The 27,502-nt window shown below is 41.7% G+C and overlaps 1 protein-coding gene across 3 annotated transcripts in view; it reads left to right on the top strand.

Annotated features, from left to right (window-relative positions):
• RPN2 (ribophorin II) overlaps window positions 1-27,502 on the top strand; it is a gene marked incomplete at its 3' end in the record, with an annotated part of 54,281 nt that overhangs the window by 18,573 nt on the left and 8,206 nt on the right. For all 3 annotated transcript variants that reach the window (XM_079945884.1, XM_079945885.1, XM_079945883.1), the window contains 10 exons: window positions 1,149-1,224; window positions 2,243-2,377; window positions 4,474-4,650; window positions 6,170-6,288; window positions 7,689-7,794; window positions 19,670-19,761; window positions 21,767-21,881; window positions 24,196-24,390; window positions 25,650-25,736; window positions 27,249-27,344. In XM_079945884.1, the coding sequence (XP_079802010.1) occupies window positions 1,149-1,224; window positions 2,243-2,377; window positions 4,474-4,650; window positions 6,170-6,288; window positions 7,689-7,794; window positions 19,670-19,761; window positions 21,767-21,881; window positions 24,196-24,390; window positions 25,650-25,736; window positions 27,249-27,344 (1,198 nt within the window). The remainder of the gene's footprint in view (window positions 1-1,148; window positions 1,225-2,242; window positions 2,378-4,473; window positions 4,651-6,169; window positions 6,289-7,688; window positions 7,795-19,669; window positions 19,762-21,766; window positions 21,882-24,195; window positions 24,391-25,649; window positions 25,737-27,248; window positions 27,345-27,502) is intronic.

Genomic DNA, 27,502 nt, shown 5'->3' with positions numbered 1-27,502 from the left:
TGTGAATTCACTTCAATAAATTAAAAGGTGTATATACACATACAGCCATGAATAAGGGTTCACAGTTACAGCATTGAACAGTTACAGTTCATCTAAGCAATGCAGTGCTATGTCGTTGTTAATAAGGATGAAATATATTTATATGTCCTCACGGAAAGATCTATACAATCTAAATAAATTGCAGGACAGTTATCTTTTAGGGGTAGGCATTACAGGAATTTTAACTTTCTCCTTTAGTAATGTATTTGAAGTTTTGACAAATAGGTACTTTTATAATCAGGAGTAAATAGTAGGAAAAGAAAAAAAGAATAGATGCTGGTTTGAGAACCAGATCTTCTATTTCTTTCATCTTATTTAATGCCTAAAGGACGGGTGGCTTCCAGGTCTCCGAGCAGGATGGTGACAGCACAAGCGTTAGCTGAGTGTCTACCGAATGCTTCCTGTTTATATTGCATTAATCTGGTTTCAGAAAAGTTGCTCCAAATTCTACCCAACAACCTACGTATGTAGATTCCACAGTACTTCTTTGGTTTTGGAGTAGGAAAAGTAGAAAAGAGGCAGCCAACCTCTGCCCAGCACAGTTCCTCTTACAACATGGGGATGCCAAATATACCTTCATTCGATGAATTGGCTCCTCTTCTCCCTCTAAGTATATCTCTTCTAAATCTGATTAAGTCTTAGTCTGGTGTTCTATATGTGATGCCATTAGGAACCAAACAGATTTTCAGAGGGGGGTGACCTGGTGCACCCTCTCTTCTCTCTGCCCTCAGTACTTATGTGGATCCTGCTGCCCAGATTGCCTTCTCTCTAGCTGTAGTGAACTTTGTAATGTAATGGTCTTTTTTTTGGTGGGGAGTGGGGTGGGCGCTGCATCACGTGGCTTATAAAATGTTAGCTGCCCGACCAGGGATCGAACCTGGGGCCCTGGCAATGAGAGTGCAGAGTCCTAACCACTGGACCACCAGGGAATTCCCTGTAATGTAATGATCTTTGTTACATCTTTCCCTAGACTGTAAACAAGCTCCTTTGGGACCGAGGCTGTCTTATAGTTCTAAAGAACAAGAGCGGGATATATGTGTAGGTATACCAATACAGGAAGGGGAAATGGAGACTTGCCATTCATTGGGGTTCTATTCTCTACCTTTCAGAACAGTCCAGGCTCTACAGACGGCATCCTACCTGTCCCAGCAGGCTGACCTGAGAAGCATCGTGGAGGAGATTGAGGTACAAATTTATTTTGGCAAGTGAATTTCCCAGCTTCTGTCTTTGAAACTCTTTAGAAGAGTCTTGCAGATAGACATGAATGATTTGTTGCGGCCAGTTACCTTTCTTTTCATATCCGTGGCACACTTTTGTTCTTTGTATCAGAGCAATATTTCCTAGGGAATATTTGTTAGGCTCGTATAGTTACACCATCAGTTAGCAACAAACTACTTCAGTGTTTTGTAGGTACAGTCTCATAGTCTACAGATTTTAGAGCCTAACAAACCTGAACTTCAAATTTTTTTCTACTTCTTATTACTTTGTAATCTCAGGCAAATTATTAATGTCTGAGCCTCACTTTCCTTACGTGGTGGTGGTTAGGAACAAGCGAAGTTCTAAAGTGCCTAGTACAGAATTGGTGCTCAGCAAGTGGTCACTGTGGTTTTTGTTATTCCACTACCCTTTCCACTGCCCACGACCTCCTGCTGCTCAGAGACTGCTTCCATGGACCGCAGAGCCGGGGATGACGGGCACTCTGACAGTGTCATCGCTGGATGCCCCACAGGCACATTAGCTGCCTCGTCACGTTGCCCAGGAGAGCAGTATGTCTCTCTTCATCCTTTAGAGCATTGAATAAGAAAGAGAAATGCTCTGCTCTGGAGGTTGTTTCCAAATGGATGGCCATCGAATCCATCTGTGTCACGATGCTTCCAGGGTGAACTGTGGCTGGGCCCACTGGCCTTCTGCCCAGAGCAGTTGGTGCCTTCAGTGCCATGGCTCCTGGGCTTGGGCTTGAGTCGAAGGGGTCAGGGAAGGAGCACTCCGAGAGCTGCAGAAGATACTGTTCTCTTCAGATGCCCATATGATATACGTTACTCTCTGCCTAAGCACCTGTTTTGAGAAAGCACTAAGTGACTGAGGTGGGCTGCAGACTTAGAGTGAGATTTCTCAAAACCGTCTGCACTGGGGTAACAGTGGTTTGTACGTCTCATCTCTGTTATCACTTGACTTCCATTCTGCCTCTGTTTTGTTGTGCCAGGACCTTGTTGCTCGCCTGGATGAACTGGGAGGTGTGTATCTTCAGTTTGAAGAGGGACTGGAAACAACGGCATTGTTTTTGGCTGCCACCTACAAGCTCATGGACCACGTGGGCACCGAGCCATCCATTAAGGAGGTGCCTGTCTATATAACAGTTCTTGGGCGTGAAAACCAAAGGCGTTGTTGGCTTTATCTGCTAAGGGAAGCTTTTTTCAGAGAGGACAATTCAGTTAGCTTTGGGGTGTCTTGGGTTAGGCATTGAGAATGAGAAACAGAAAAATGTAAAGCCTGTTCCTGAGAAACTGGTTGTCAGTGGGATAGACGTGTAAAGAAATTGTTATACTTGCTTTAAATGGCGTACGGACACATCATGAGGTAGAGACAAGAAGGCCAAGTGTATTACTCTCGATCCACCTCCCATTCCTTCCTGATGCTCCTTACCGCTTGTCTCATGAATGCTTTCCATGCTGGTGGCCTGTGCAAATCCTCTTTCTCTTGAGAAGTGCCCTGTACTTCAGAATTGCCTGTTCTGCTCTCTCCCCACTGACCCTCAGCAGTGCCTAAGTCTGAGCTAATCTGTGCTGATTGACATAGTTCACTGAGAGGCATGTGTGTCTACCAGACATCCACCAAGAGTTAATTCTTTTCTTTCTTTCAAGAGGAGCTTGTTAACCTGAAAGAACCTTTAGTTGGAATGTGTGTGGGAAGTCTTGTGAGTAGGACCCTCTTTGTACCACTTGTTTGTAAGGTTACCAACCCTTGATCTAAAGGACTTAAAATACAAGCTGCTGCTGTTTTAATTTTAGGAGGAAAGATTTGGGTTCCAAGTCAGAACTTGCACTTCTTTTGTGAATTATGAATGCATTGTGAGTTCTGTGCTGAGTTTCAAGTAAACAGTAAATAATTACCTGTCTTGAGTAATTTGAATTAATTTTGTATTTTCTCTGGAGGATATGATCTAATAATTTACTCATGTATTGGCCTTTTTATGTTGTCTTTTCCTTCATCCTAAGTTTAGGAGACCTAGAGATACCACACTCTATTTAAATTTCTGTTACGGGTGAAAGTGCAAGAATGTGGGTCTTATAGTACAAATCATTTCGGGATTCTCCTATACACAGTACAGTACATGAATTGGCGATATTCTACATAAAACAACTTAAACTTTTTCTTGCTTTATTCCCAAGCTGCTACTAACCAGGTATTTGGCTGGGATAATTTTGCTGTCACTGCTTTTGACATAACGATTCTGGTGAACACTCCCCCATTTTAACATGTCAACAGCTTACTGATGGAAAATGTAATTGGTACAATTAAAGAAAATTATTTCATGTCGACTGTGAATAACACTTTCGGGAACAGGGAACTCTTTTGTTAGACGGTAGATTTTAAAAAACGAAACTGATTGAAGTGGAAAATGTTTCCTCTTAAGCAAACAACCTCTAGAATTTTAATAATGCCTTTTAGGTTCTACTTTTTTAAAAAATTGCTTTCCGTTTTCCCCTCTAAGCAGCCCATTAGTTCTTAATGGAGAGTTATTTTAGTTTCTTTCTAATGTACACTTTGGCTGTGAAGTTTGGTCTTGTAAACACCAACTTAGCCCCAGCATACTGCTTAGAGGTGGGTTGGCAAGGAAGGGAGCTTGGGTGGGAGGGTGAGGGAAATCAAGAAAGGACATATTTTATTGTGGAAGGACTTTGGAGACAAACAGACCTACATGTGAATTTGGGTCCTGCTTTTTTTCTTTCCATCGTAACTTGTAGGAGTAACTTAACTTCCTTTAGCCTCAGTTTCCTTATTTGGAAAGGATTGATATCAGTCTTTTCAGGATTTTTGTCAAGATTTGAGTTAATGCTTGTAAAGCACCTGTCACAGTGCCTGGCACATACAGGTATGGAACAAATGGGTACTGCTATAGGTGTTTTATAATATAGTTTCATATCTCAGTAGTTATCTAGAAGTACCTTGCATTTGTATAGTAAGCATCCATAAATGGTTGACAGATAAATGCATTAATTTCAGTTTGTACTAGAAGATGGAAAAAAACAACCAAATTCAAGTTTTACACTTAAATGCAGAATATGTGCTTCCCCCACCCCTACCAATTTGGGTTACTGGCTAAAAGACCTTCCAAGTGAACGCCTAGAAAAAGATAAGGAATGACTTGAGCCAGGTGGGGAGGGAGGGGTGGCTGGCCACCTGTCTGACTGCTGCATTTCCCTTTTCTTTCAGGATCAGGTCATCCAGCTAATGAATGCCATCTTCAGCAAGAAGAACTTTGAGTCACTCTCAGAAGCCTTCAGTGTGGCCTCTGCTGCCGCTGCACTCTCCCAGAATCGCTTCCATGTACCTGTTGTGGTTGTGCCTGAGGGCTCTCCTTCCTACACTCAGGAACAGGCTGTCCTACGGGTATGACTTCCATGCCCCACATGCGCTGCTCTGATTGCTGTTTCCAGTGTAAGCCTTCCAGAAATCCAAAGACTGGTACACAGCTGATTGTAACCCCCGTGAGGACAGACCCCTTAAATGAAGAGCAAATGGGGATGGCCACTGGGTGAACTAGTCACAGAATCCTTCAAGCAAAAGTGTGGAGTCCTTACCTCTGGACGGCCAGGGAATTACCGTCAGAGTATTTTAAATAGTATAGCTTTCACTAAACTAAACTAAGTGCTAGAAAATTGCATTTCTGGATTTGTAAGTACAGATGTATAGAGAAGTCTTACTTCTAAAATGTATTTTCCAGTACCCAGACTTTGTAAATATATTATTTTAAGACAGCGTTTTAAATTCCCAGGTAATTCTGGTACTTATAGTTGTTAAAATCAATATCAGGTCTCTTCTTCCTTGGAGCCGACAGTGTATCTTTCTGCCTCTTCAGAACATAGCCATCCCTCTCACTCAGCAATAAGCACGGAATGTTTTGATGTGTTAACTCTCTGAATAGAGCAAAATGCACACGTTTAGAGTTTTCCATTCGTCATAATGAGGCATTTGTTGCTATTGTTTGGAAACCAGGAATAAGCTAAAATCTTTATAAAAAGTTAGCATTTTATTTATGTCTAAACACACGGGTTCCACATAGGACAGTTCCATAAGTTCTTCTGCTTCAGAGGACCCTACAGATACTCTCCTGAAGAAGTGCCCCGTATTCCAAAGTTGCCTCTTCTCTCCCTACCTACAAGTCACATCCCCTCAGCAAAGACTGGGGTGAGAACTAACCTGATTAGCATAGTTCACCATGAGTTAGGGGGAGCTAAGAGAGCAAAGTAGAAAAAAATACTGGCTTTTGAAGCTAGGTAGGCTGGGGTTTGAGTCCTTAGCCATGTGGCCTTTGGCAGTCTTGTAACCTCTTTGTGGCCTCAGTTTCTTCATCTGTAAAATAAAGATAGATTCTGCTATGTCTCAGACGATCGGTGGGAGGATATATATAAGAGCCTAGCCTGGTATCTGGCAAATAGTCGACTTTAAACAAATGAGTGTTATTACTGTGTTATCCATATTACTTCAGTTTTCCCATTGCCCATACCTTCCTATTTTTCTTGCTAATAATTTTGTTTTTTAAAGATACTGTAGTAGTGAAGTAGAGTGGGTAGATCAGGGGATCATTAACTGTGTGATCTGGAGCCAGTCCTTACGTTTCCCTGGGCTCTGGTTTCCTCATCTGAAAAATGAGATCATTGGGTAAGATCATCTTTAAGATCTTCCCCACCTCTAACATTCTGTAATCTGTCCCATTCCCAAACTAATTGTGTTTTCCTGTATTTGATTTCCCATAGATAGTAGACCAAAGGTCAGTGATGGTTTTCTAAAACAAGATGGTTCTTTCCTGGCAGAGCTTGCTCCCTGTGGATGAAGCACCCACCCTAGAAGCAAAATCTGTACTCCCTCAGCTTTTGTTGCTACAGACAATTTTAAAATTTATTTCCAGTTGCAGGTCACCAATGTTCTGTCCCAGCCTCTGACTCAGGCCACTGTTAAACTAGAACACGCTAAATCCGTTGCCTCCAGAGCCACAGTCCTCCAGAAGACATCGTTCACCCCTGTGGGGTAAGAACTGAGCACATCTCTGTAGGGTGCCAATATACTTGTTTTGGAAAGTTAGCCTGCAGCCAGTATAACCCAGATTTATGTGGTTATTACCAAGATCATAAAACCAAATTTACCTAAATTTAGGATTATGCTTTATTTATAATAATATGTCATGAACATTTCCCCCATAGGATTAATATTCTTCTATAGTCTTATCTTCAGTGGCTGTGTTATTGTTATGTAAATTTTTTAAAAAATTAAGGGTCAATTTTTTTTTTTTTGGCGATACGTGGGCCTGTCACTGCTGCGGCCTCTCCCGTTGCGGAGCACAGTCTCCGGACGCGCAGGCTTAGCGGCCATGGCCCACGGGCCCAGCTGCTCCGCGGCACGTGGGATCCTCCCAGACCGGGGCACGAACCCGCGTCCCCTGCATCAGCAGGCGGACCCCCAACCACTGCGCCACCAGGGAAGCCCAGGGTCAGTTTTTATATGAAACTTCGTTAAGTATTAAATTAGTAAGTTAATGAGATTGGGAACTGAGTTTTAGAGAGAAAATGCATTTCTTACACAGTTGTAAAGATACATAGGCAATATGTGAAATTAAAAAGCAAAATCATTTTTTTTTAACACCTTTATTGGGGTATAATTGGTTTACAATGGTGTGTTAGTTTCTGCTTTATAACAAAGTGAATCAGTTATACATATACATTTGTTCCCATATCTCTTTCCTCTTGCGTCTCCCTCCCTCCCACCCTCCCTATCCCACCCCTCCAGGCAGTCACAAAGCACTGAGCTGATATCCCTGTGCTATGTGGCTGAAAAGCAAAATCATTTTTACGAATGATCAGTAGAATGGTAAATGACATTGAGGGTTTTGCCATGTAGTTAGAGTTAAGAATTCTCTACCTTTTTTTCCCCTTTAAAATAAAAATTAATATTTTAAAATTAAATTAAAAATAAGATGTATCCTTTTTAGGAAATTCACAAAGCACAGGAAAGTAGAAATAATGCAGAAAGTTACCTACAATTATACTACCCTACACCAACCTCTTTGAACATTTCTACTTTTTTTTGTTTTTTTTAACGTAATTGGTATCCTACTGTAGACTTAGCTGTTTTGCATTTAGTTGTGGAAGACTTACCCGAAGGAGGTGGGATTTTTAGGAGCTGAGGGGGGGGAAAATGAAAAGAAGACTTTCGAGACTTGAAAAAGGAGGTCATTTTAGATCGTTTTGAAGTTTGCCCCTCATTATAATCTGTAACTGAGCAGGAGGTGGCCCAGGCGGGTGGGAAGTTGAAAAGTGAAGAAGTGGTGCAGCCCTGGACCATCTCAAGGAATGCCTCACTTTGTAGGCCGTTTGTTATATTTGTGACTTTCCTATGTGAGTTCTTGCTAACCCCACTGTCATTCTTAACAGGGATGTTTTTGAGCTAAACTTTGTGAATGTCAAATTTTCCAGTGGCTATTATGACTTCTCTGTCAAAGTTGAAGGTGACAACCGTTATATTGCAAATACTGTAGAGGTAAGTGCTTTTCTTGTTGTCCCCATCTCCATGTTAATATACACAAGGAAATGACCAAACAGGCACATAGCATTAACCATCTGGTATATTGACTTCACTTATGACCAAGTTAACGTGAATATGTTGAGAGGGATAGGTTTGAACTGTGCTGTTTGACAGACTTAGCCAAGAACTTGATCATAGCAAGTTTTCTTTTATTTGTAAATTGTTCATTTTCCATTATAATTTAGCATTACTATCTTACATAAAATTTAGGAAGTAGAAAAAATTAAAATCACCCATAATTCCACTGAGGTATAAATATTCTTGAGATGTTTTCTGTGGTTGGCCTTGATAGATTTATTTATGTATTTTTAATTAAAAATTTTTTTTTGTTTTATTCCCCATGATAGATTTAGAAAAGTGCTTGATGCTAATTAGGGGATCAAAAGCATCAAGTGACCTGTAGCACCATAGTGGGTCTGTCTGGGTAAAGTACAAAAGAAAATTGGTAATCCTTCATAACGAACTATGTTTCAGATGTTTAGCTGACTCTAGTTTTGTTGAAGATCCACGTGGTTTTTTAAAATTTATTTATTTATTTTTGGCTGTGTTGGGTCTTCGCTGCTGCGCGTGGGCTTTTTCTAGTTGCGGTGAGTGAGGGCTACTCTTCGTTGCAGTGTGCGGGCTTCTCATTGCAGTGGCTTCTCTCGTTGCAGAGCACGGGCTCTAGGCGCGTGGCCTTCAGTAGTTGCGGCACGTGGGCTCAGTAGTTTTGACTCACGGGATGTAGAGCACAGGCTCAGTAGTTGTGGCGCACGGGCTTAGTTGCTCCACGGCATGTGGGATCTTCCCGGACCAGGGCTCGAACCCGTGTCCCCTGCATTGGCAGGCAGATTCTCAACCACTGCGCCACCAGGGAAGCCCCAATCCACATGGCTTTAAGGATGGAAAGCTATGCCTCACTTATCTTATGCTTTGTGGGAATGTGGTATTTCACATTAGTGGTTTTCCTAGCTAATTGAAGTTTGCCCCTTCAGGCACTGTAGCTTTCATTTTAACCTTTTTGGGTAGAAGTTTATTTAAGATGAATTACGTATTTTCCTACTTTTTAAACTATGGGATATGGTTTAACCTCTTCTTATTCTGGCTTAGGATCATAAGTATGAACCCTTCATTGAAAGCCTGTGACATGAACAGTACAGTTCTATGTGCTTTTGCTTATTTTATTCTTACAACAATCCTAGCAGATGCGTGGAGTCCTCTTCATTTCACAGACGAGACCCAGAGGGGTAGAGTAACTTGTCCAAAACCTCCAGCTTGTCTGTGCTTGGGTGGATCCCCTGCACAATACTGGTTTAGTCACTGTGCCCTAGTGAATATTGAGCTAGCTTAGAGGCTGCAGAGCTGTGTGCAGCTCCAGCTCCTGGCCTATTTATAATATTACTTTGTCCTTACTGCTGTCATTTCTTAATGTTTCTGCCACTGTGTCTTTGTTGCACCTACTTGACCACATTGTCATGCATTCTGTTGGGTCAGGGGAACTTGAAGTAGTACAGTGCCTTTCCCGAATAGTTAAATATATGCTGTTTGTGACAGCTATTTTCTTCACTATTCAAATGTCATTTTCCACTCACTTTTCTTTTTTAATGAAACGTTTTCATTTTGAAACAATTTCAATCTTAAGTTGTAAAAATAATATGAAGAATTCCTGTATACCCTTTACCCAGCTTCCCCAAATGTTAACATCTTATGTAACTGTAATATTATTGTCAATACAAGGAAATTAATAATGATACAATACTATTAATCTATATAGTCTTCATTCAAATTCCACTAGGTATCTTACTGATGTCCCTTTTCTGGTCCCAGATTCAACCTGGGATCACATATTCCTTTAGTTGTCATGCCCTTTTACTCTCCTCCAATTTAGGATAGTTTGTCTTTTGTGACTTTGACACTTTTGAAGAGTACTGGCCAGTTACTTTGTAGAATGTCCCTCACTTTGGGTTTGTCTGATGTTTCCTCTTAATTAAATTCAGGTCATGCATTTTTGGCGAGAATACACCAAAAGTGATGCTCCTTCTCAGTGTATCCTGTGAGGCAGTATATGCTGTTGATATGTCTCATTGCTGGTGATGGTAACCTTGATCACTTGGTTAAGGTGGTGTCTGCTAGGTTTCTCCATTGTAAAGTTGCTGTTTTTCTGCTTTATAATTAAGTGTCTGGTGGAGTGATATTTTGAGACTCTGCAAATATCCTGATGATCTTGCCTGTAAGAGTTATTAATGTGGTGTTTGCCAAGAGGTGATTTTCTCTTTCATTCTTTCTACATTATTAATTGGAATTCTACTGTAAGAAAAAGCTGTCCCCCTTCCCTTGCATTTAGTTATTCAGTTACGTATAATACTTTGGATTCATGGATACTTATTTTACTCTGTAGGTTATAATCCATTACTGTCATCTTTTATTTTTTTTGCTCATATTATCCCAAATTTGGCCTTTGGAGAGCTCCTCAGGTTGGCCCCTATGTCACTTTCTTTTACTGAAAGGACAAGGCAGCTAGAAAATTTGACCTTTTCAAAAGTGGGGCATTACTTAACATAGTTAGATTAAACATTTATATTAAAAGTTTGGCAGAAAGGATATTTTCTGGAACTCTAGTCTCTCTGCCTTTTCTCTACCTCATGTCTGACCTTTTTGGGCAGGAGACATCTGATCCTACTCCATTCACTAACACAAGATTTGGATAGAAATGATTGTAGTGTGTACCTTGAACCTTGAAAATCCAGATTCTTTCAATTTTAGTTTCCTGCATTAAGGGGCCTTATTTGCAACTGAGCACATTGAAAGGCAAACTTTTTTTTTTTTTTTTTTTGGCCTGAAACCTCCTTCCTTCTACCTATACAATCTTGATAACAACATATCCAATATAAGTGCCATACCCATACATCACAGCCATTCTTAACCCTTCCTTTCTTTCCACTTCTGGTCAGTCGCCATGTCGATTCCACCTTTAAGTGGAATGATTCCTTTAAGTTGCATGATTCCTTTGTTCTTCAGCCCCAGTTTTCCTACTTGGGTAGATCCCAAGTAGGTAGATATGTAGTTTCCAGCCAGTTTCACTGTCTTCAGTCTCTGCCCCTTCCATTTAATAAGCACCGTAAACACCACTAGAATTATAAAATCACAGTGTTCCCCTAGTTAAACATTTCTTTGGTTCTCTATTGCCTGTGAATAAGGTCTAGACTCCTCATTGTGGCTTTAGAAGGTCCTCCACAGAGCACATGCGCATCCTTCATTGTGGCTGCATCCCCATCCCCTCAGCTCTAGCTGCTCTTGACCACATACTCATCCTCATATACATTTTATGTGCCCAGTACACGTAAAGCCTTTGGACTTATCTTGTTTCTTCCATGGGGAATGTTCTTCCCCTCCCTTGCTGAACTACTCATTCTGTAAGGTCTAGTTCAAATATTGCTCCTTCATCTGTGCTCCCATAGGATTTTAATTTTATTTTATTTTTTATTTTGGACTATTTAAAAGATACAGAAAAGAACAAAGAATAATATAATGATTGTCATATACCTACTGGCCACTCATCTCCCTCAAGCCCTAACATTTTGCTATGTTTTTCTCCTTTGTTTTATTTTGGTAAGAAATAAAGCCCTGTAGATTGAATTTAAGCTCTCTGTGTATTCCTCACTTTTTCTTCCTCTTTCCCCAGATTTGAGGTGTATGTTCCAATGCCAGTTTTTATATTTCTGCTACATATGTATTTTTAAGCAATTTATTGCATTGATTTCCATCTTACCAAAATTTATATGCTTCATTATACTATATGTATCCTCTCGCAATTTGCTTGTTTTCACTCAATATTAAAGACAACTAGCCATATTTACGCACGTAGAACTAGAGCTGTATGGATAAATATGAAAAATTTTCATAAAATTGTCTTCCTTTTATGAATGCATCAGATTTATTAATTCATTTTCTGTTGGACATTTAGACTTTCACTGTTACAGACAATGCTGCTGTGAATATCCTAGTACGTTTGCTTATGCACATTTTGTTTATCTAGAATGAAGTTGTGGGATCGTAGGGTATGTTCATCTTCCAGCTTTATTAGATTTTGCCAAATTGCTCTTTTCTTCATATTTGTACCAGTATTTGCTATTATGAGTTTGGATAATCTGATGGATAGGAAATGGTTATCTTGTTGTTTCAATGTTTTTCTTTGGTTTCTAGTGAGATAGAGCATCTTTTCTTGTGTCTATGGACCATTTAGGTTTCTTCTTCTGTGAATTGTCGTGTATCTTTTGTCTTTTTCTTTTGGTTTGTTAGTCTTTTAATTATTGATTTTTAGGAGCTACATATATTCTGGAGCTATATATATTAGTAAATCCCTAGTTATAAGCATCAGACATTGTCCCTCAATGTTGCTTTATGGCATCTTTCGATGCACTGAAGTTCATTTCAATGAAGCCTAATTTAAAAGTCTTTTTTTCCCTAGATTTTACTTTTTGTGTCTTTAAAAAATTCTACGCTGCTCCAAGATAAAAAAGATAGTCTCTAATATTGTCTTCTAACAGTTTTAAAGTTTTTTTCCCCGTATATTTAGGGCTTGTCTACTTGGTTTATTTTTGTTGCTATAGTATTTTACACCCCGTCCATAATTGTTCTTGCTGCATTGTATTACTATTGTTTGCTTATAAGTGTTGCTCTTTCACTGGGCTGGGTGCTCCCTATGGGCAGAGACCAAATCTTATTTTTTCAGTGCTTAGCTTCCATCTCAGACCACTTAAAAGAAGAAAAGGATGGAGTGGTCTAAACATTAAAGATGTTTCCCCACATTCCAAGGCCCTTAGAACTATGGTAATTCATCTTCTAGGGGTGAGCCTTTTACCCTACACAGAGTAGCTTCCTTTTTTCTTTCAAATAACAGCTTTACTGAGGATATATGTAATTCACATACCATAAAATTACCCAGTAAAAGTATATAATTCAACATATTTAGTATATTTAGATGAGAGTTGTGCAACCACTACCACCATCTAATTCCAGAGCATTTTTACCACCGCCAAAAAGCAACCCTGTGTCTATTTGTAGACACTCCTTATGCTATAGGAATATATCCTCCTCCCAGTCCTGGCAACTACTAACCTACTTTTTGTCTCTATGGTTTGCCTATTTGGGACATTTCATGTAACTGGAATAATAAAATATGTAGCCTTTTGTGTTTTTAACTTAGCATAATATTTTTAAGGTTCATTCATGCTGTAGCATGTATCAGTACTTTATTCCTTTTTATGGCTAAATAATTTAGTATTCCATTGTGTGGATATACCTCATTTTGTTTATTCATTCATCACTTGATGGACATTTGGGATATTTCCATGTTTTGGGTATTATAAATAATGCTGTTATTTACATTCATGTACAGGTTTTTGTTTGAACACCTGTTTTCAGTTCCTTCAGGTTTATGCCTAGGAATGGAATTGCTGAGTCATATGATAACTCTATGTTTAACTTTTTGAGGAACTGGCAAACTCTTTCTCAAAGAAGCTGCACCATTTTACATCCCCACCAGCAATGTGTGAGGGTTCCAATTTCTCTATATCCTTACCAACTCTTGTTATTTATTATCTGTCTGTTTCATTTTGGCCATCCTAGATGGGTGTGAAATGGAATCTCATTGTGATTTGATTTGCATTTCTCTGATGGCTAATGATATTGAGCATCTTTTTATGTGCTATTTGGTCATTTATATGTCTTTTTTGGAGAAATATCTATTTAGGTCTTTTCCCCATTAAAAATATTTTATTTTGTCTCTTTATTTCTTCCTTCCTAATCTATATACTTCTTTTTTCCTTTTCTTATTACATTGTTTGTCTTTTTATGTTCTTGAGTTATAAGAGTTCTGTATATATTCTTTTTTTTTTGGTATATATTCTTAATACAAGTTCTTTATCAGATATATGATTCACAGATATTTTCTGACAGTCTGTAGCTTGTCTTTTCCCTTTCTTGATGTTGTCTTCTGAAGCACAAAAGGTTTTAATTTTGATGAAGTCCAATATCTTTATTTTTCTTTCATTAATTGTGATTTAAGTGCCGTATCTAATAAACCGTTGCCTAATCTGAGAGCATGAAGATTTACTCTTAAGTTTTCTTATAAGAATTTTGTAATTTTAGCTCTTACATTTAGGTTTCTGATCAATTTTAAGTTAATTTTTGTATGTGGTGTGAGGTAGGGGTTCATCTTCCTCCTTTTACATGTGGATGTGCAGTTATCCCAGCACCATTTGTCAAAAAGACTGTTCTTTCCCTGTTGACTTGTTTTGGCACCCCAGGTACTGTCTGACAGCTCCCCATTTGCTCTATTTCCTGAAGAGAATAGGGCAGAGTCCCCACATTCCAGCCCTTTCCCCCCCGATCCCTTTCCCTTTCCGGGGCTCCCCCAATAAACTATTTTCGTGCCAGCTACAAAAAAAAAAAAAAAAAAATCAGTGTGACCATAAATGGTTGCAGTTATATTCCATTAATCTATATTTTTATCCTTATACCAGTACTATGTTGTCTTGATTATTGTTACAGCTTGGCTTTTTGTTACATCAAATCTGGTGTTTGCACAAGCGTTTCTATGGTCGTTGGAAAAATTAAATAAGTACAAAGTAACAGAAATGGCTAATAGCTGTTACTCATGCAATGATAGTAAGCTCCCATAGAGGCCATTGCTGTCCTTTTCCTTCCCAGTGATGGAGTAAGCGTTAAAGATCTCTCTTCATTATGTTAAGCTTTATGTGTGTGTGCGCATGTGTTTGTGTGTGTGTGCCTGCCTGTGTGCACGTGCATGCTCTGACCTCTGTCACATATGCAACTTTACTTTGTAATTTCAGTAATAGTCATGCTTAGAGCCTCAGAGCGGGTCAGCAGGTCCTGTTTACTCTCCTGGGAGATGCTTGACATTGGTCAGAGTGCATTAATGGTGGTTTGGTGTGGAGGGCCTGTAATAGCACTCATTGACATTGGACTTGCTGTCAGGGGAAGCATGGGTTTTAGAAGCTGTCATTAGCATTAATTGCCCCTAATGCACCATCATTTTTGACAGTAATGAGCTAAACAGGGAGGTTATTACTCTCAGCAGAAAGACTGCATTTCTTGGCGTTAAAACATTTTTTGGGGTGTATGTGGCGTGCAGTACAGGCAAAAGAAGGACTAGTTGATGCACTGTAAAGCAGGTTTAGCTGCATTTAAAGTGGCTAAACAAGTCCCTTTCTTATTATAAAAACTAATCCTGCAGTGTTAGTTTGAAGGAAGAAGCAGCTAACCAACAGGGATCCTACTCTGAACTCTTTACAACAGGGTTTTGAAAAAACCTCAATTTGCTTTAAGAGAGTAGCATAAAAATGCTTTTCTTTTCAGTGTTTCCAGAGACCCATTTGTAATAAGATTTTAGGAGTGGAAGGACTTGTTTTAAATGGTTCCTTATTTAAGAACAGCCCTACGGTGTTTCTGTGCAACACAGAAAGCTGTAACTTAGGAGGCCTTTTTTTTTTTTTTTTTTTTTTTTTTTTTTTTTTTTTTGCGGTACGCAGGCCTCTCACTGTTGTGGCCTCTCCCATTGCGGAGCACAGGCTCCGGACGCGCAGGCCCAGCGGCCATGGCTCACGGGCCCAGCCACTCCGCGGCACGTGGGATCTTCCCAGACCGGGGCACGAACCCGTGTCCCCTGCATCGGCAGGCGGACTCGCAACCACCGCACCACCAGGGAAGCCCCCTTAGGAGGCCTTTTAAAATTAGGGCTGAGAGCAAACCCAAAATGACTTGAGTTCACTGCAGTTTGCCCTTTCATTATTCCATGTGTCTGTACCGTGAATGCTTACAATGTCTTCAGAACAAACACAGTTGAATCTTGATTAGCAGGCTTTAGTGACCGTGTTATTATTGTAAGTTTATAGTCAGGATTCTAAGTAAAAACCCACAAGTTGATGGCTTCCTTATCACTATAATTAGGATACACTGAGGAGCCTTACACAAGTCTTTAAACATGTTTGTGTTTATTCATCTGTTGAAAGGGAGAGTGATTGTCTTTTAAATCATATTTATTGGGTGGTACTTTTTTTTTTGGCCGTACTGCATGGCATGTGGGATCTTAGTTCCCTCACCGGGGATCGAACCTGTGTCCCCAGCATTGGAAGCCTAGAGTCTCAACCGCTGGACCACAAGGGAAGTCCCTGAGTGGTACTTTTTAATACAGAATCATTTATAAAGAAGAAAGTATTTGTCACACAATGCCAATGCTCAGATAATCCCTATTTTATTTTTATTTATTTATTTATTATTATTTTTTGGCTGTGTTGGGTCTTCACTGCTGTGCGCGGGCTTTCTCTAGTTGCGGCAAGCAGGGGCTACTCTTTGTTGCAGTGTGTGGGCTTCTCATTGCAGTGGCTTCTCTTGTGGAGCATGGGCTCTAGGCGCTCAGGCTTCAGTAGTTTTGACTCACGGGCTCTAGAGTACAGGCTCAGTAGTTGTGGCACACTGGCTTAGTTGCTCCGTGGCATGTGGGATCTTCCCGGACCAGGGCTTGAACCTGTGTCCCCTGCATTGGCAGGCAGATTCTTAACCACTGTGCCACCTGGGAAGTCCCAATCCCTATTTAAAAAAAAATAGGAGTAAAATATGCATGTAGTTAAAAAAATTCAAACTGCAAAAAGGTATATAATGAAACATTAGAGCCTTCTCTCATCCCTTCAGTCCAGTCCCTCTCCTTTGAGCAGGGGTCCCCAGCCGCCAGTACCACTCCGCGGCCTGTTAGGAGCCAGGCCGCACAGCAGGAGGTGAGCGGCTGACCAGCAAGCAAACCAGGCTTCATCTGCCGCTCCCCATAGTTCGCATTACTGCCTGAGCCACGCCATCCACCCGCCCACTCCCCCACCCCCACCCCCACCCGTGGAAAAATTGTCTTCCATGAAACTGGTCCCTGGTGCCAAATGGTTGGGGACCCGCTGCCTTAGAGGAATCCATTAGTAACAGTTAACTGTATATACTTTGAAAAAGAAGGATGCCCATATCATTGAATGTATGCATATCCTTTCTTATTTACACAAAAGTAATCCTTCTATGAAGAGTTGTGTTCTTTGCTTTTGTTACAAAGTAGAGGTTTCCAGCTTTCCCCTTGGGGTCTATTCAACTTGATGGCCTCCCCCCACCCCTCACCCCCCCACTCCCCTGCCATAATTCACCCAGTTGCCTGGACTCAGTGACAGGCGATGTTAAATATAATTCTGCCAATAGATGGCTGTGTATTCAAAAGTAGGAGGTGGTCTCCATATCAGTCCACAGACACCTACATTGTTCTTTTTAATTGCTCCATAGTAGTTCAAAGTGTATGTGTGTGTCATTATTTCTCTAACTAGTCTCCTCTTTATGGACATTTAGGTGGGATGATGATTTTAAAATCACACTTACAAATTAAATGATTGAGTCCTTAAGAGAATGAGTCGCAGAAGTGAAGAGGGAATTACCTAGTTAATGGTGATGAAGATTGCAGAGTAATTACCCGTGAAAACAGATTATTTTTATAGCATGGAGTATTGCTAAACTCATGCTTCTCCTGAAACCAGAGGACTGCCTAAGCCCTCCTGCTACACATTTCCCACTCCCCAAACAAGGGCTGCCTGAGGCCGACTTGGGTCACAGTTCCTTCTGCTGTGCTTCCATAGCACTTTGTCCATCCCTGCATTAAAGCAGCAGCCTGGTCTGTTATAATTTAGCTTTGCCTTTATGCTTCCCTTTGGGACAGGAAGTGCATCTTGCCATCTCTGTCTGTCCCTGCACCTAGGTGTTCCAGATGCTCTAGGGGGATATAGGGAAGTGGTCTCAGTGGGGTGTCTTGCTAAAAATCAAAGCTCTTTGGCTACTTCTATGCTTGAGCCGTCCATTCCAGTTTTTCTTCAAATGGAAGTGCTGTTAGTGCCTCTCTGGGTTGAGCTTTATAACAGCAAAGTTGGCTCTGGTTCCAAGCCCTGTATGAGTTGTGAAGCTGTTGGCTCAGCAGAGCGCCCAAGAGCCAAAGTGGAGGATACCAGCCCTGTCCTTGGTGGTTTATTCAACTTGAAGGCCATTGGTTCCCCCTCCCTCCCCAACCCCCCACCGTAGTTCACCCAGTTGCCTAGATTCAGTGACAAGCTATGATGCTAAATATAATTCTGCCAATAGGCAGCTGTGTATTCAAAAGTAGGAGGTAATAATATGCTTATAGCCTTTGGTAGTCTTTTACATTTAGGGTTTTTGTTTTTTTTTTTTAAGCAAAACAGAACACCCCTATTCAACCTGATAATTGAGGTTGTTGTCACAAAATAGTTATTATGGAGGCTGTTAAAAGGAATTACTTGATCGCTATCTTTATCTCTTTTAAATTTTTCTTCTTTGCCCTTGATTTGAGGTTCTCACACCTTGATAGTGCACTTCAGAAAAATGCTGAAGCTCTCCTTCAATTATTTGCCCAGCCTTCTATCTCTATTCCTTGATCCTAACTTAGACTGTAAACCAGTGTATGTGGCAAGGATCTCTTTAAGCATTACATTCAAGCTTATCAAATATTTGGAAGTCTCACAGATATGTTTACACATTAAAAGTGCCTTGGGATTGCATAATTTGCACATTCAAACTTAGATTTTAAATAAAAAATTTAAATAAAAAAATAAAAAATTTCCCTTGAGGTAGACTTTTAGCATGTTTTCTGTCTCTTTTGGAATTTTATGTTTATTTTAATCTAATTTTTAAAATTTTCTTGTTTACTAGCATTGGCTGGCCCCTCTTTGTGAAAATGTTTATAGGGAACGTATAGAATTAAAGCAACCTAAGAGTTAAGATGGACTGGTTTGTGCTTGTAACAAACTCCAAATCTCAGGGGCTTAAAACAAGTTTCTTTTTTGCCCATGCAAGGTATCTTTAATGTGTCAGCTGGAGACTCTGCTTCACGTTGCCCTTACTCCAGGACCCAGGCTGAAGTAGCAAGCTCCTTTGTAGGTCGTCTATGTCCATGTCAGAGGAGAAGAGAATCACAAACCGACTCTTAAGCTTCCACTTGGAAGTGGCACGCTTCTGGGCAGAGCCAGTCACATGGCCATACCTGACTCCAGGAGGGCAGGGAAGTACATTTCTGCCACATGCTCAGAAGGAGAAGCAGAAGTACTTGGTGGATGGCAGAGATGACTGCCATAGCTTCTTAAATCTTCCTGGGCAGACCTGTAGTCTGCTTGGCACAAACTTAAGTGTTGGCTGGGAAGTTGGACAGGAAGGTGCCTAAGAACGTGGACTCTAAGTCAGGATGCCTGAGCCTGAACCCTGGCTCTGCCTTACTAGCTATCTGAACTTGAGTGAATGGCTTCATTGCTCTAATCTTTAATTTCCTCATCTGAAATAGCACTACCTTAGAGTTGTGGTGAGGATTAAATGAGATAATCTTTAGAAGGCCAGTGTCTTTCACATAGTAAACACTCAATAAACATTAGCTGTCATTAGAATTGAGTACTTGTTGATTTAAATTATTTGAAGGTTACTACTTAAGGAGTTTCTCCCTTATTTATTTTAAAGTACACATGAAGATACCTACTTTTTTTCTTTTTGTTTCTTTTTTAATATATACCATTCATTCAAGGCCAAAGAAAGGAAGAAGGGATAAGAATCAAGGAGTTACTTTTAGGCCTCAAGATGGAAGAGGTAGAAATACTACTGGGATGGGTCAGTTTTACTAAAATCATTGAAGACTCCTGTCCTAGGATTATTTTCATGCCTTTACTCACAAGTAAGAGAAAAATTTGGATATGTATATTAATTCCTGGTATACTCACCAGCTGACTTGGCGATTTTCTTCTGTGTTTCACCCTAGCTCAGAGTCAAGATTTCCACTGAAGTTGGCATCACAAATGTCGATCTCTCCACTGTGGATAAGGATCAGAGCATTGCACCCAAAACCACGCGGTAGGTGGGATGCCTCCTGGGTACAGGGAGATTCCAGGCTTGAGCTGGGAGGAGCATGCCTAGGCACTGAGCCCCTTCAGATGTCATTTCTGTGTCAGCAGTGACCCAGCTTGTACTCCAGATGAAAGAGGCTGTCATTCCTCTGGCACTGCATCAGGGTGCTGCTTGGCATCCAGACAAATTTGGGGGTTGTCTATATCAGTGATCAGTCCCTGAGCAACTGTTTATTAACAGTCCACAGCGAGGTAAGGAGCTTACCTCAGAATGTAAGTCTGCGTCAGTCAGCTGTGTTACCAAGCACATTATTTAGTTCAGATGTCGATTCTTTTTAAAACAAGACTTTCTTTGGGGGTTTTTTTTTTTTTTTGGCCGCATTGCATGGCTTGTGGGATCTTAGGTCCCCAACCAGGGATCTATAACCCTTACCTTTGATAATGAAAGTGCAGAGTCTTAACCACTGGATCACCGGGGAATTCCCTAAAACAAGACTTTCTTAATGGAGGAAGCAGTGTATTAACTTATTTTCTGATGTCATCTCTTTATCTTCACAGTCTTGAACTTGCTTTTAGGGGCCTCATGTCAACTCTCTTTGGCCCACAGTGAGCCTGAAATCAGTTGTACATCTCACAGGTCCTTAGAAGTGAGATGACAGATACCCAGCGCTAGGGCTGTGAGTCCCTTTCTCAAGTCCATGGAGGGCATCACTGATCAGTCACAGCATTTGTTCCTGCTGAACTCAGAATCTTTTTTTTTTTTTTTTTTTGGCCGCGCCATGTGGCATGTGGGATCTTAGTTCCCCGACCAGGGAGCGAACCCGTGCCTCTTGCATTGGGAGCACAGAGTCTTAACCCCTGGACTTCCAGGGAAGTATTTCAGAATGTTTTTTAACACAGACTTCTAGGTAACCATTAGTAATTGATCAGAGTTGGGCCAGAACATTGTATGAAGCCATTTCTCAGCTCTCTCCCAGATCCTCATTGGGTGCGGGGGGGAGGGGGCATCTAGACATCTGGGTGTAGTTCAGATCCCAAATTTACTCAACTGGGGTGGCTATAGATGCCAAAGAAAGTAGGGGAACCTTCGAGGCTGTTTTGAAGATGGGATATTAGCCAGAGACTAGAAGCTAAGCATTCATTCATTCCTTTTAAGTCACGTGGAAGGGCTAGGCTTTCTGCCTCTGGCTTGGATATTTTTATAGTGACATTGGAAATGAGAGCACTGTTGAGAATCCACTGAAATAATGTCTGTAAGAGTGCTTTGCAAAGTTTAATACTCTACATAGATAAAGAGTTGGCATTACTCATAAGTAAATATAAAGCCTAAACATGAAACGTGGCCCTTGTGAGCTCTGTAATCACTTGGCTTGTTTTTTATCCCCTGGCCATTTTAATCTAAAGTCCCAGGAGATAGCTGTGAAAAGAAGAGTTTTCTCATCAAGCCTGCCTTTTGAGAGAATGACTTTTTAAAGCTCAATTTCAGGCAGAAAAATAAATTGAAACGGTGTCCAGGAAAAAAAATGCAGCATTAAAAAAAAGAAAAAACTGTACATACCCTTCTGTCCTTTGCGTCTCCTACCTCCTAGTCTCCCGACCCTGCTCACATATGCTGCTAACGTCGATCCTGTGATTTTTTTTTTCTCCTTGTGGTTTTGCCAGAGCCCTCCAGTCCGCCTGTGAGCTTGCATGGGGACATGTGAGCCCCATTGGTGCCTGACTTGGTTGAGTTGATATCCTTAGGTCCTTGAAGTGAAAGCCTGGAGCATCTGCGCATAGCATTTTCCCCAGACCCTGATGAAAGTTTATTCTGTGCTTTTCTCAGTCCTGGCTTTATCAATCCAATTTGCCCTCAGGCCACAGACAATTCTCCACTCTGTCCACAACAGAAAAGTGTTACAATTGGGAGAGGGAGGATTAGGCAGTGAAGTGAAGTTTGTATTCTTCTCTCTTGTCTCAGAGATCTGCAGATCCTCCTCTCTGAAAACTTACCTTATAAATGTCTCTTTCAGGGTGACCTACCCAGCCAAAGCCAAGGGCACATTCATCGCAGACAGCCACCAGAACTTTGCTTTATTCTTCCAGCTGGTAGATGTGAACACTGGTGCTGAACTCACCCCTCACCAGGTCAGGAAAGAGCGCAGACGGTTCTCTTGGCCTGAAACATTGATGTACACGATAGTTGTTGCCGTGGTATATAACACTGAGTCGAGAAAATTCCGAATTCCTGCTTTCAGATCTTCACTCTGAACGCTGACAATCCATCGGGTTCTCCCACATGACACTCTGCCCCTCTTATACTGGTTGTAACCCTGAACCTGGAATGCACTCTTCTTTTAAAGAGATTAGCTGGCATAGAAAAGATATATTTAAGGAAGATTAGCACTTAATTGAGGCTTTTTTCTTTCTGACTAAAAAACATATATTAAAATAATTTTGAAAAAAGGAAAACCTAGGAAGTGAGCCCAAAGTATGCTTTTGTTCTGGCCAAAGCAGATTTTGTAGGAATCTGAAAACTAGCACTTTTTAACTCGTGCCTCCCTCGTGTTATGAAACCAATAGGCTTCATTTCTGTTTTCCATATATAACATAATGATAATTATTATTTAAAAGATTTTCAAACTGTATCTTTTCCCCAGAGAGTCTGATATGGCCCTTGTCCTCTCAGACACCTCCTTTCCTGCCTCTGTCATCCCACTTGATTGAGAATAACTGCTCTGAGCCCTGCCCCATCCACGGTTGTATTGTAAAGGGAAGTTCAGAGAAGTACTTTGAATGTGGAAAGATAGGAAAGAACGTGGGACCTAGTGGCCTTGGTTTAGGTGCTTTGTAGCAGTACCTCAGCAAGAGCTAGCGGACTTGTGTCCATGCTGAGGGGCAGCTTCAAAACAGACCATGGAGGGGAGTGGACTCAACTTGGAAACCTTTTTGCTTTCTGTTTCTTGTAGCTGCAGCTACTGTGCTTGTGCCCAGGCCCAGAGTGGCTGCCGCCAGCACCGCCGTCCCGGCCCTTCTCTGCTTCTCCTCCCTCCACACCCAAGCTCCAGAGAGCTCGGTCAGGCCACTTAGCCACGACTAACTTTTCAGCCCCTTAGCACTTCCCACCTCCTTCTCAGAATGACATCTGCCAGTGAAACAGCACAAGGGAAGAGAGAATATGAAGAGAAGTAATTACAAGACAAAATTGGTGGGATTAGGGTTAGGGCAGGAAGAGTTAGTGAGGAAGTATAACTTTAACTGAATACTCCTCATCTCATCCAAGATTCTGTTTTGGAAACCCTGGCTTACAGACCTCCTAGGTAGAGATGACATTTTGTAGATGAGCCTGGCTGCTGCCTGTGCTTGGCTGTGACAGGAGGAATATCAGGCATCCAGGCTTCTAAATCCCATTCTTGGCCAAGACTGCTGGAGTCAGGAGGCTTCACAGCTCTGGGCCTCTTTCCCTAAATACTTTGATGGTGGTTCTTTGTTGCCCAGGTGTAAAGTAACAAATGAGATTTGTGTTTTTTCTGTGGATCCAGCACTAGCTCTGTGACCATGGCAGCTCATTTAAACTCCGTGCCTCATGATCTGTGAAATGGAACCGATCTACCTGCTTTGTTGAATTCTTTATTTTGAAACACTTGAAAGAAAAGCTGAGTGGATATTAAGTTTTGCTGCAGTTCTAATTTGCAGAAACCTTAGTTTCTTAGGCCATTGGGGGGATAAGGTGATTAGACTCATACCATCATTGATAAATGTTTGTTGACTAGCTAGTATATAGTGGGTCCTACGCTAAATGCTTTGCCTACATTATTGTGACTCTTGACATAGATATACCACATGTAGAAGTTAATCTTTCTATCTTAAAGATGCAGAAATCAAGGCTCAAGGAGGTTAAGTAACCTGCTCAGCCAATTAGTAGTGTAACCAAATCTGTTTGTCTTCAAGCTAGGCTCTCTCTGACACCGGGCTGCTTTGCTCGATTAGAACTCTGCCTTGCTATCAATCCCCAAGCCTTCTCTCCTAAATCTTTAGCTGGAGGCACTAGGAAATTGAAAATGAGCTTCTTAAAGTTCCACCTCATTTCCCTTCTTTTCACCCTCTGGTGAATAAGTTAATTGGGCAGCAAAGTGGCCAAAAGGCTGGCAGAAAGAAGAAATTACAGCAACAGCAAAGGGCTTAAATCATCCACAAACTGGGCATTCGGCCTACAAGTCGTTGAGAATTGGCTGGACCCCTAAGTTAAATTTCTTATACTAGCAAAAAGTGATCTCTGATCTCTGAGCTAGTAAGCAGGGTGGGACGGCCACTCCTCCTGCTTTCTCGGGCAGGCCTGGCAGATCCCAGAGCTCCCACTGCGATGAAAGAACTGACAGCCTGCTGCCTTGTTGATTTGATGTTGGGCCCGGAGGGAGTTTTGAAATTATCAGATGAAGGGTTGCGTTATTGTTCTATCCAGACATTTGTCCGACTCCATAACCAGAAGACTGGCCAGGAGGTGGTATTTGTTGCGGAGCCGGACAGCAAGAACGTGTACAAGTTTGAACTGGATACCTCTGAGAGAAAGCTCGAATTTGACTCTGCGTCCGGCACCTACACTCTCTACTTGATCATCGGAGATGCTACTTTGAAGAACCCAATCCTGTGGAATGTGGTATGTGCCTCCATGTATCTTGACCCAGGCAAGAGTGGCTGTGCTGCAGTCAGACACAGACAGCTCCTCTCCAGGGCATGGGCTCCCTGCCCTGGCCTCGCCCTGGCACCCAGGGCGCACGCATTGTGAGGTGAGGGGCTGTGTGCTGTCCCCATTAGTAGTCTTAGGGGCATGCACATGGCCTGGCATGTCTTAGGGGTTTAATAAATAGTGATTGAGGGAATGATTGATGCATAGATTTGCCCTCATGGGTTCTAGCAAATTTCTATAAAAGTTGTAGTAGAAGAAGGTTTTCATAATACAGCAAAGCACTATGGGGGGGGTACATAGATATGAGATAAAGGCTTTGAGATATGGCTTGGCCTCACAGTGTGGGCCAGGGAGGGGCCTAAGATTTGAAATCCAATTCCAATTCAGGATGGTGTGGGACAGTGAATTGTGGGATATGCAAAATGCTAATTAACTAATAACCAACAACTACAAGGTGTATTAATAGTTTACATAGTGTGTTTCACTTACATAACTCACTTTTGACTGGTGTGTTAAGAGAAAGCTTGAAAGACATGGCATTTGAACTAGGGAAGAATTGCAGGGGTTTATCAGAATAGTATCTGGGGGACTATAGATTGATTGCTGGGGGAACAGCCTCCAGAAAAGCTTGAGGTGCTTTCAGTGAGATATGAGTTGGGTCCATTTTGCTGGAGCACCTGAATCTGGTCCAGAGCAGTAGGTGGTGAGGTTGGAAAGGTAGCAGAGGCCAAACTGCAGGCCTTGAGTGGTTGGCTCCCTTTGCAAGACAAAGGGGCAGCTGCATTTTCTTATGTTGTATTCAAAGCTCCTTTTCTTCTCTTGGACTTTGGGCTGCTTTTTGTATGAGAGCACATTTTCATTTCTTTTTTTGGGGGGGGGGGGGGCGTCTGAGACTAAATTACACTTCCTAGGGACATGGAGCAGTTTCTGATTGCAACTGTAACAGCCTGAGTACCAGCTGGGATTTTTGTATTAGGCAGCTCTGTGGGGCTCACCAGACCAGTAGAAAATTGGAACTCTTGGTCTAAAAAGGATTTTCAACAAATACTTATTTTGTTCTTGAAATTTTTACTGCCTCAGTTTGTCGGCTAATGGATCAGAAGTGATTGGACTGCTTGGAGCTTTTTTCAGTTATGGTCCTGGACGTGAGTTAGGAGATACTGTCCTGCTGATGAGTTTCGCCTCCTTCTCTGCCCCTGTGCCTTTAATGGCTGCATTTATTTTTTTAGGCTGATGTGGTCATCAGGTTCCCTGAAGAAGATGCTCCGTCGACTGTCCTGTCCAAGAACCTTTTCACCCCCAAACAGGAAATTCAGGTAGATCCCAAAAGAGTTCTTCACTAAACATTGAAGAGAAATGTGAAGTGGACACAGTGAGAGAGGGCAGCAGACCCCTGGACACTGGCTCTGGTCCCTTCTTTAACCTGTTTATATGATGTTTTATAGTTTGGTCTTTGCCATCCTGTGGATCAGTCAGGGCAAATATCAGCCCCATCCTAGTGCTTAAAAAACAGGCTCAAGCTGCCCACTGACCAGCTCCCAGAAAACAGATAGTTGGAGACAAAATCAGAACCTGAATCTGTTTTCCTAAACATGCAGGAGGTTTAGCCCTCAGATCACTGCTTGATACTACAGCACACATGGATTTGGCTTTGTTCCTCTCTGCTCCTGCATAGACCAGGGGCCCACAGGTGGACAACTCAACTGGAGAACAGGGCTTTTCTCCCCTAGGCAAGCCCTTCCTCTCTCCTGGAACTCACTTTCTTTGCATACAAATATTAGCAATCCCTGCCCAGCCCAGCCCATAGGACTGTTGTGAGGATCAAAATAGTTCACAGATAAGAAAAGAAAAGCTTTGAAAAGTTTCTGAAGCAGTTCACAAAATAAACAATAATTATTAAACAGTTTGAGCACTGGTTAAAGAAACTGAGGTAGAGCCACTTGGTGGACTGTTTGCAATCGTGAGAAATGATCATACTGCAGTAACAGGGAAATCCCCATTTGAATTAATGTTGAAGTGTTCCAAGCAGACCACTTACTCTTATTTCACTGTTAGAAAAAGGCCAAGGGCCCAAAAGCTAGAGTAGTAAGATTTCTTTTTTAAAATCCTCCTAATGTTGCTATAGCATCGTTTAAGAATGTCAAATGCAGTTAAATAGTGGAAGGTATAAGCATGATGACAGAGGGTGCTGACTGATTTATAGGGTTGGAGTAGGCAGCAGTGACTGCCACAGGCAATGTTAGAAGTCCCTTCATGACAGTGGCAGCAAAGAGGAGCTGAGGTTAAAAAGTTGGGAACAGGAGTCTCAGGTGGAGGAGCTGCCTTGTTACGGAGCTGGGTTGGCTGGACACTGGCAAGCAAGAAAATTTTAAATTATTATACGCCAGTTAGCTAATTTAAGTTGGTTAGCAAAATATGATAGTGCTATCCTAGGAACCCAGAAGCATTATGAAATCCAGAGTCCTGCCTTGCGTGTGTCACCCCAGCCATCTAGATACCCGGGCACCATCTTCGATACTAGGCAAATGCTGCTTGATAGGTTGCATTCTCCAACCTCTAAATGGCAATATGTCTTGGAGGGAAAAAGAGGGTTGGTCAGGAGTAGTGAACTGGTGTAGTGTCTTTGGAAGCAGGCCTCTGGAAGCAGAAGCCCCTGTTGAGAAGAGGCGAAAGGCTAAGTGGCCACTCACGGCCAGGAAGTTTCAGCCTCTGGGAGGCATTTCCTCTTCTTGACTGTCATTGGCGTTTGGTTCCTAGTACATATACATGGCAGCCCCCGCTGGGAAGAGCACGTTTTAAAATATTCCTGGCTTGTCTTCTTTTGGCAGCACCTGTTCCGCGAGCCGGAGAAGAGGCCCCCCACGGTGGTGTCCAATACATTCACTGCCCTGATCCTCTCGCCCTTGCTCCTGCTCTTTGCTCTGGTGAGTAGCTGTAATTAGCATGGGCAGCGTGTGTCTGGCGCCAGACTCAGCAGATGTAGCTGTTCCAAAGGAGGCTTTGTGCTCTGGCCTCAGCACAGCTCCAGAGGGGTCCAGCAGCTGTGACCCAAACCGATGGTCAAAAAATTTTAGAATAACTA

The sequence above is a fragment of the Stenella coeruleoalba genome (assembly GCF_951394435.1).
Source record: "Stenella coeruleoalba genome assembly, chromosome: 15".
Lineage (NCBI taxonomy): Eukaryota > Metazoa > Chordata > Mammalia > Artiodactyla > Delphinidae > Stenella > Stenella coeruleoalba.
Note: the sequence above shows the minus strand (reverse complement) of the source record. Positions and strands in the feature narration are given on the sequence as shown.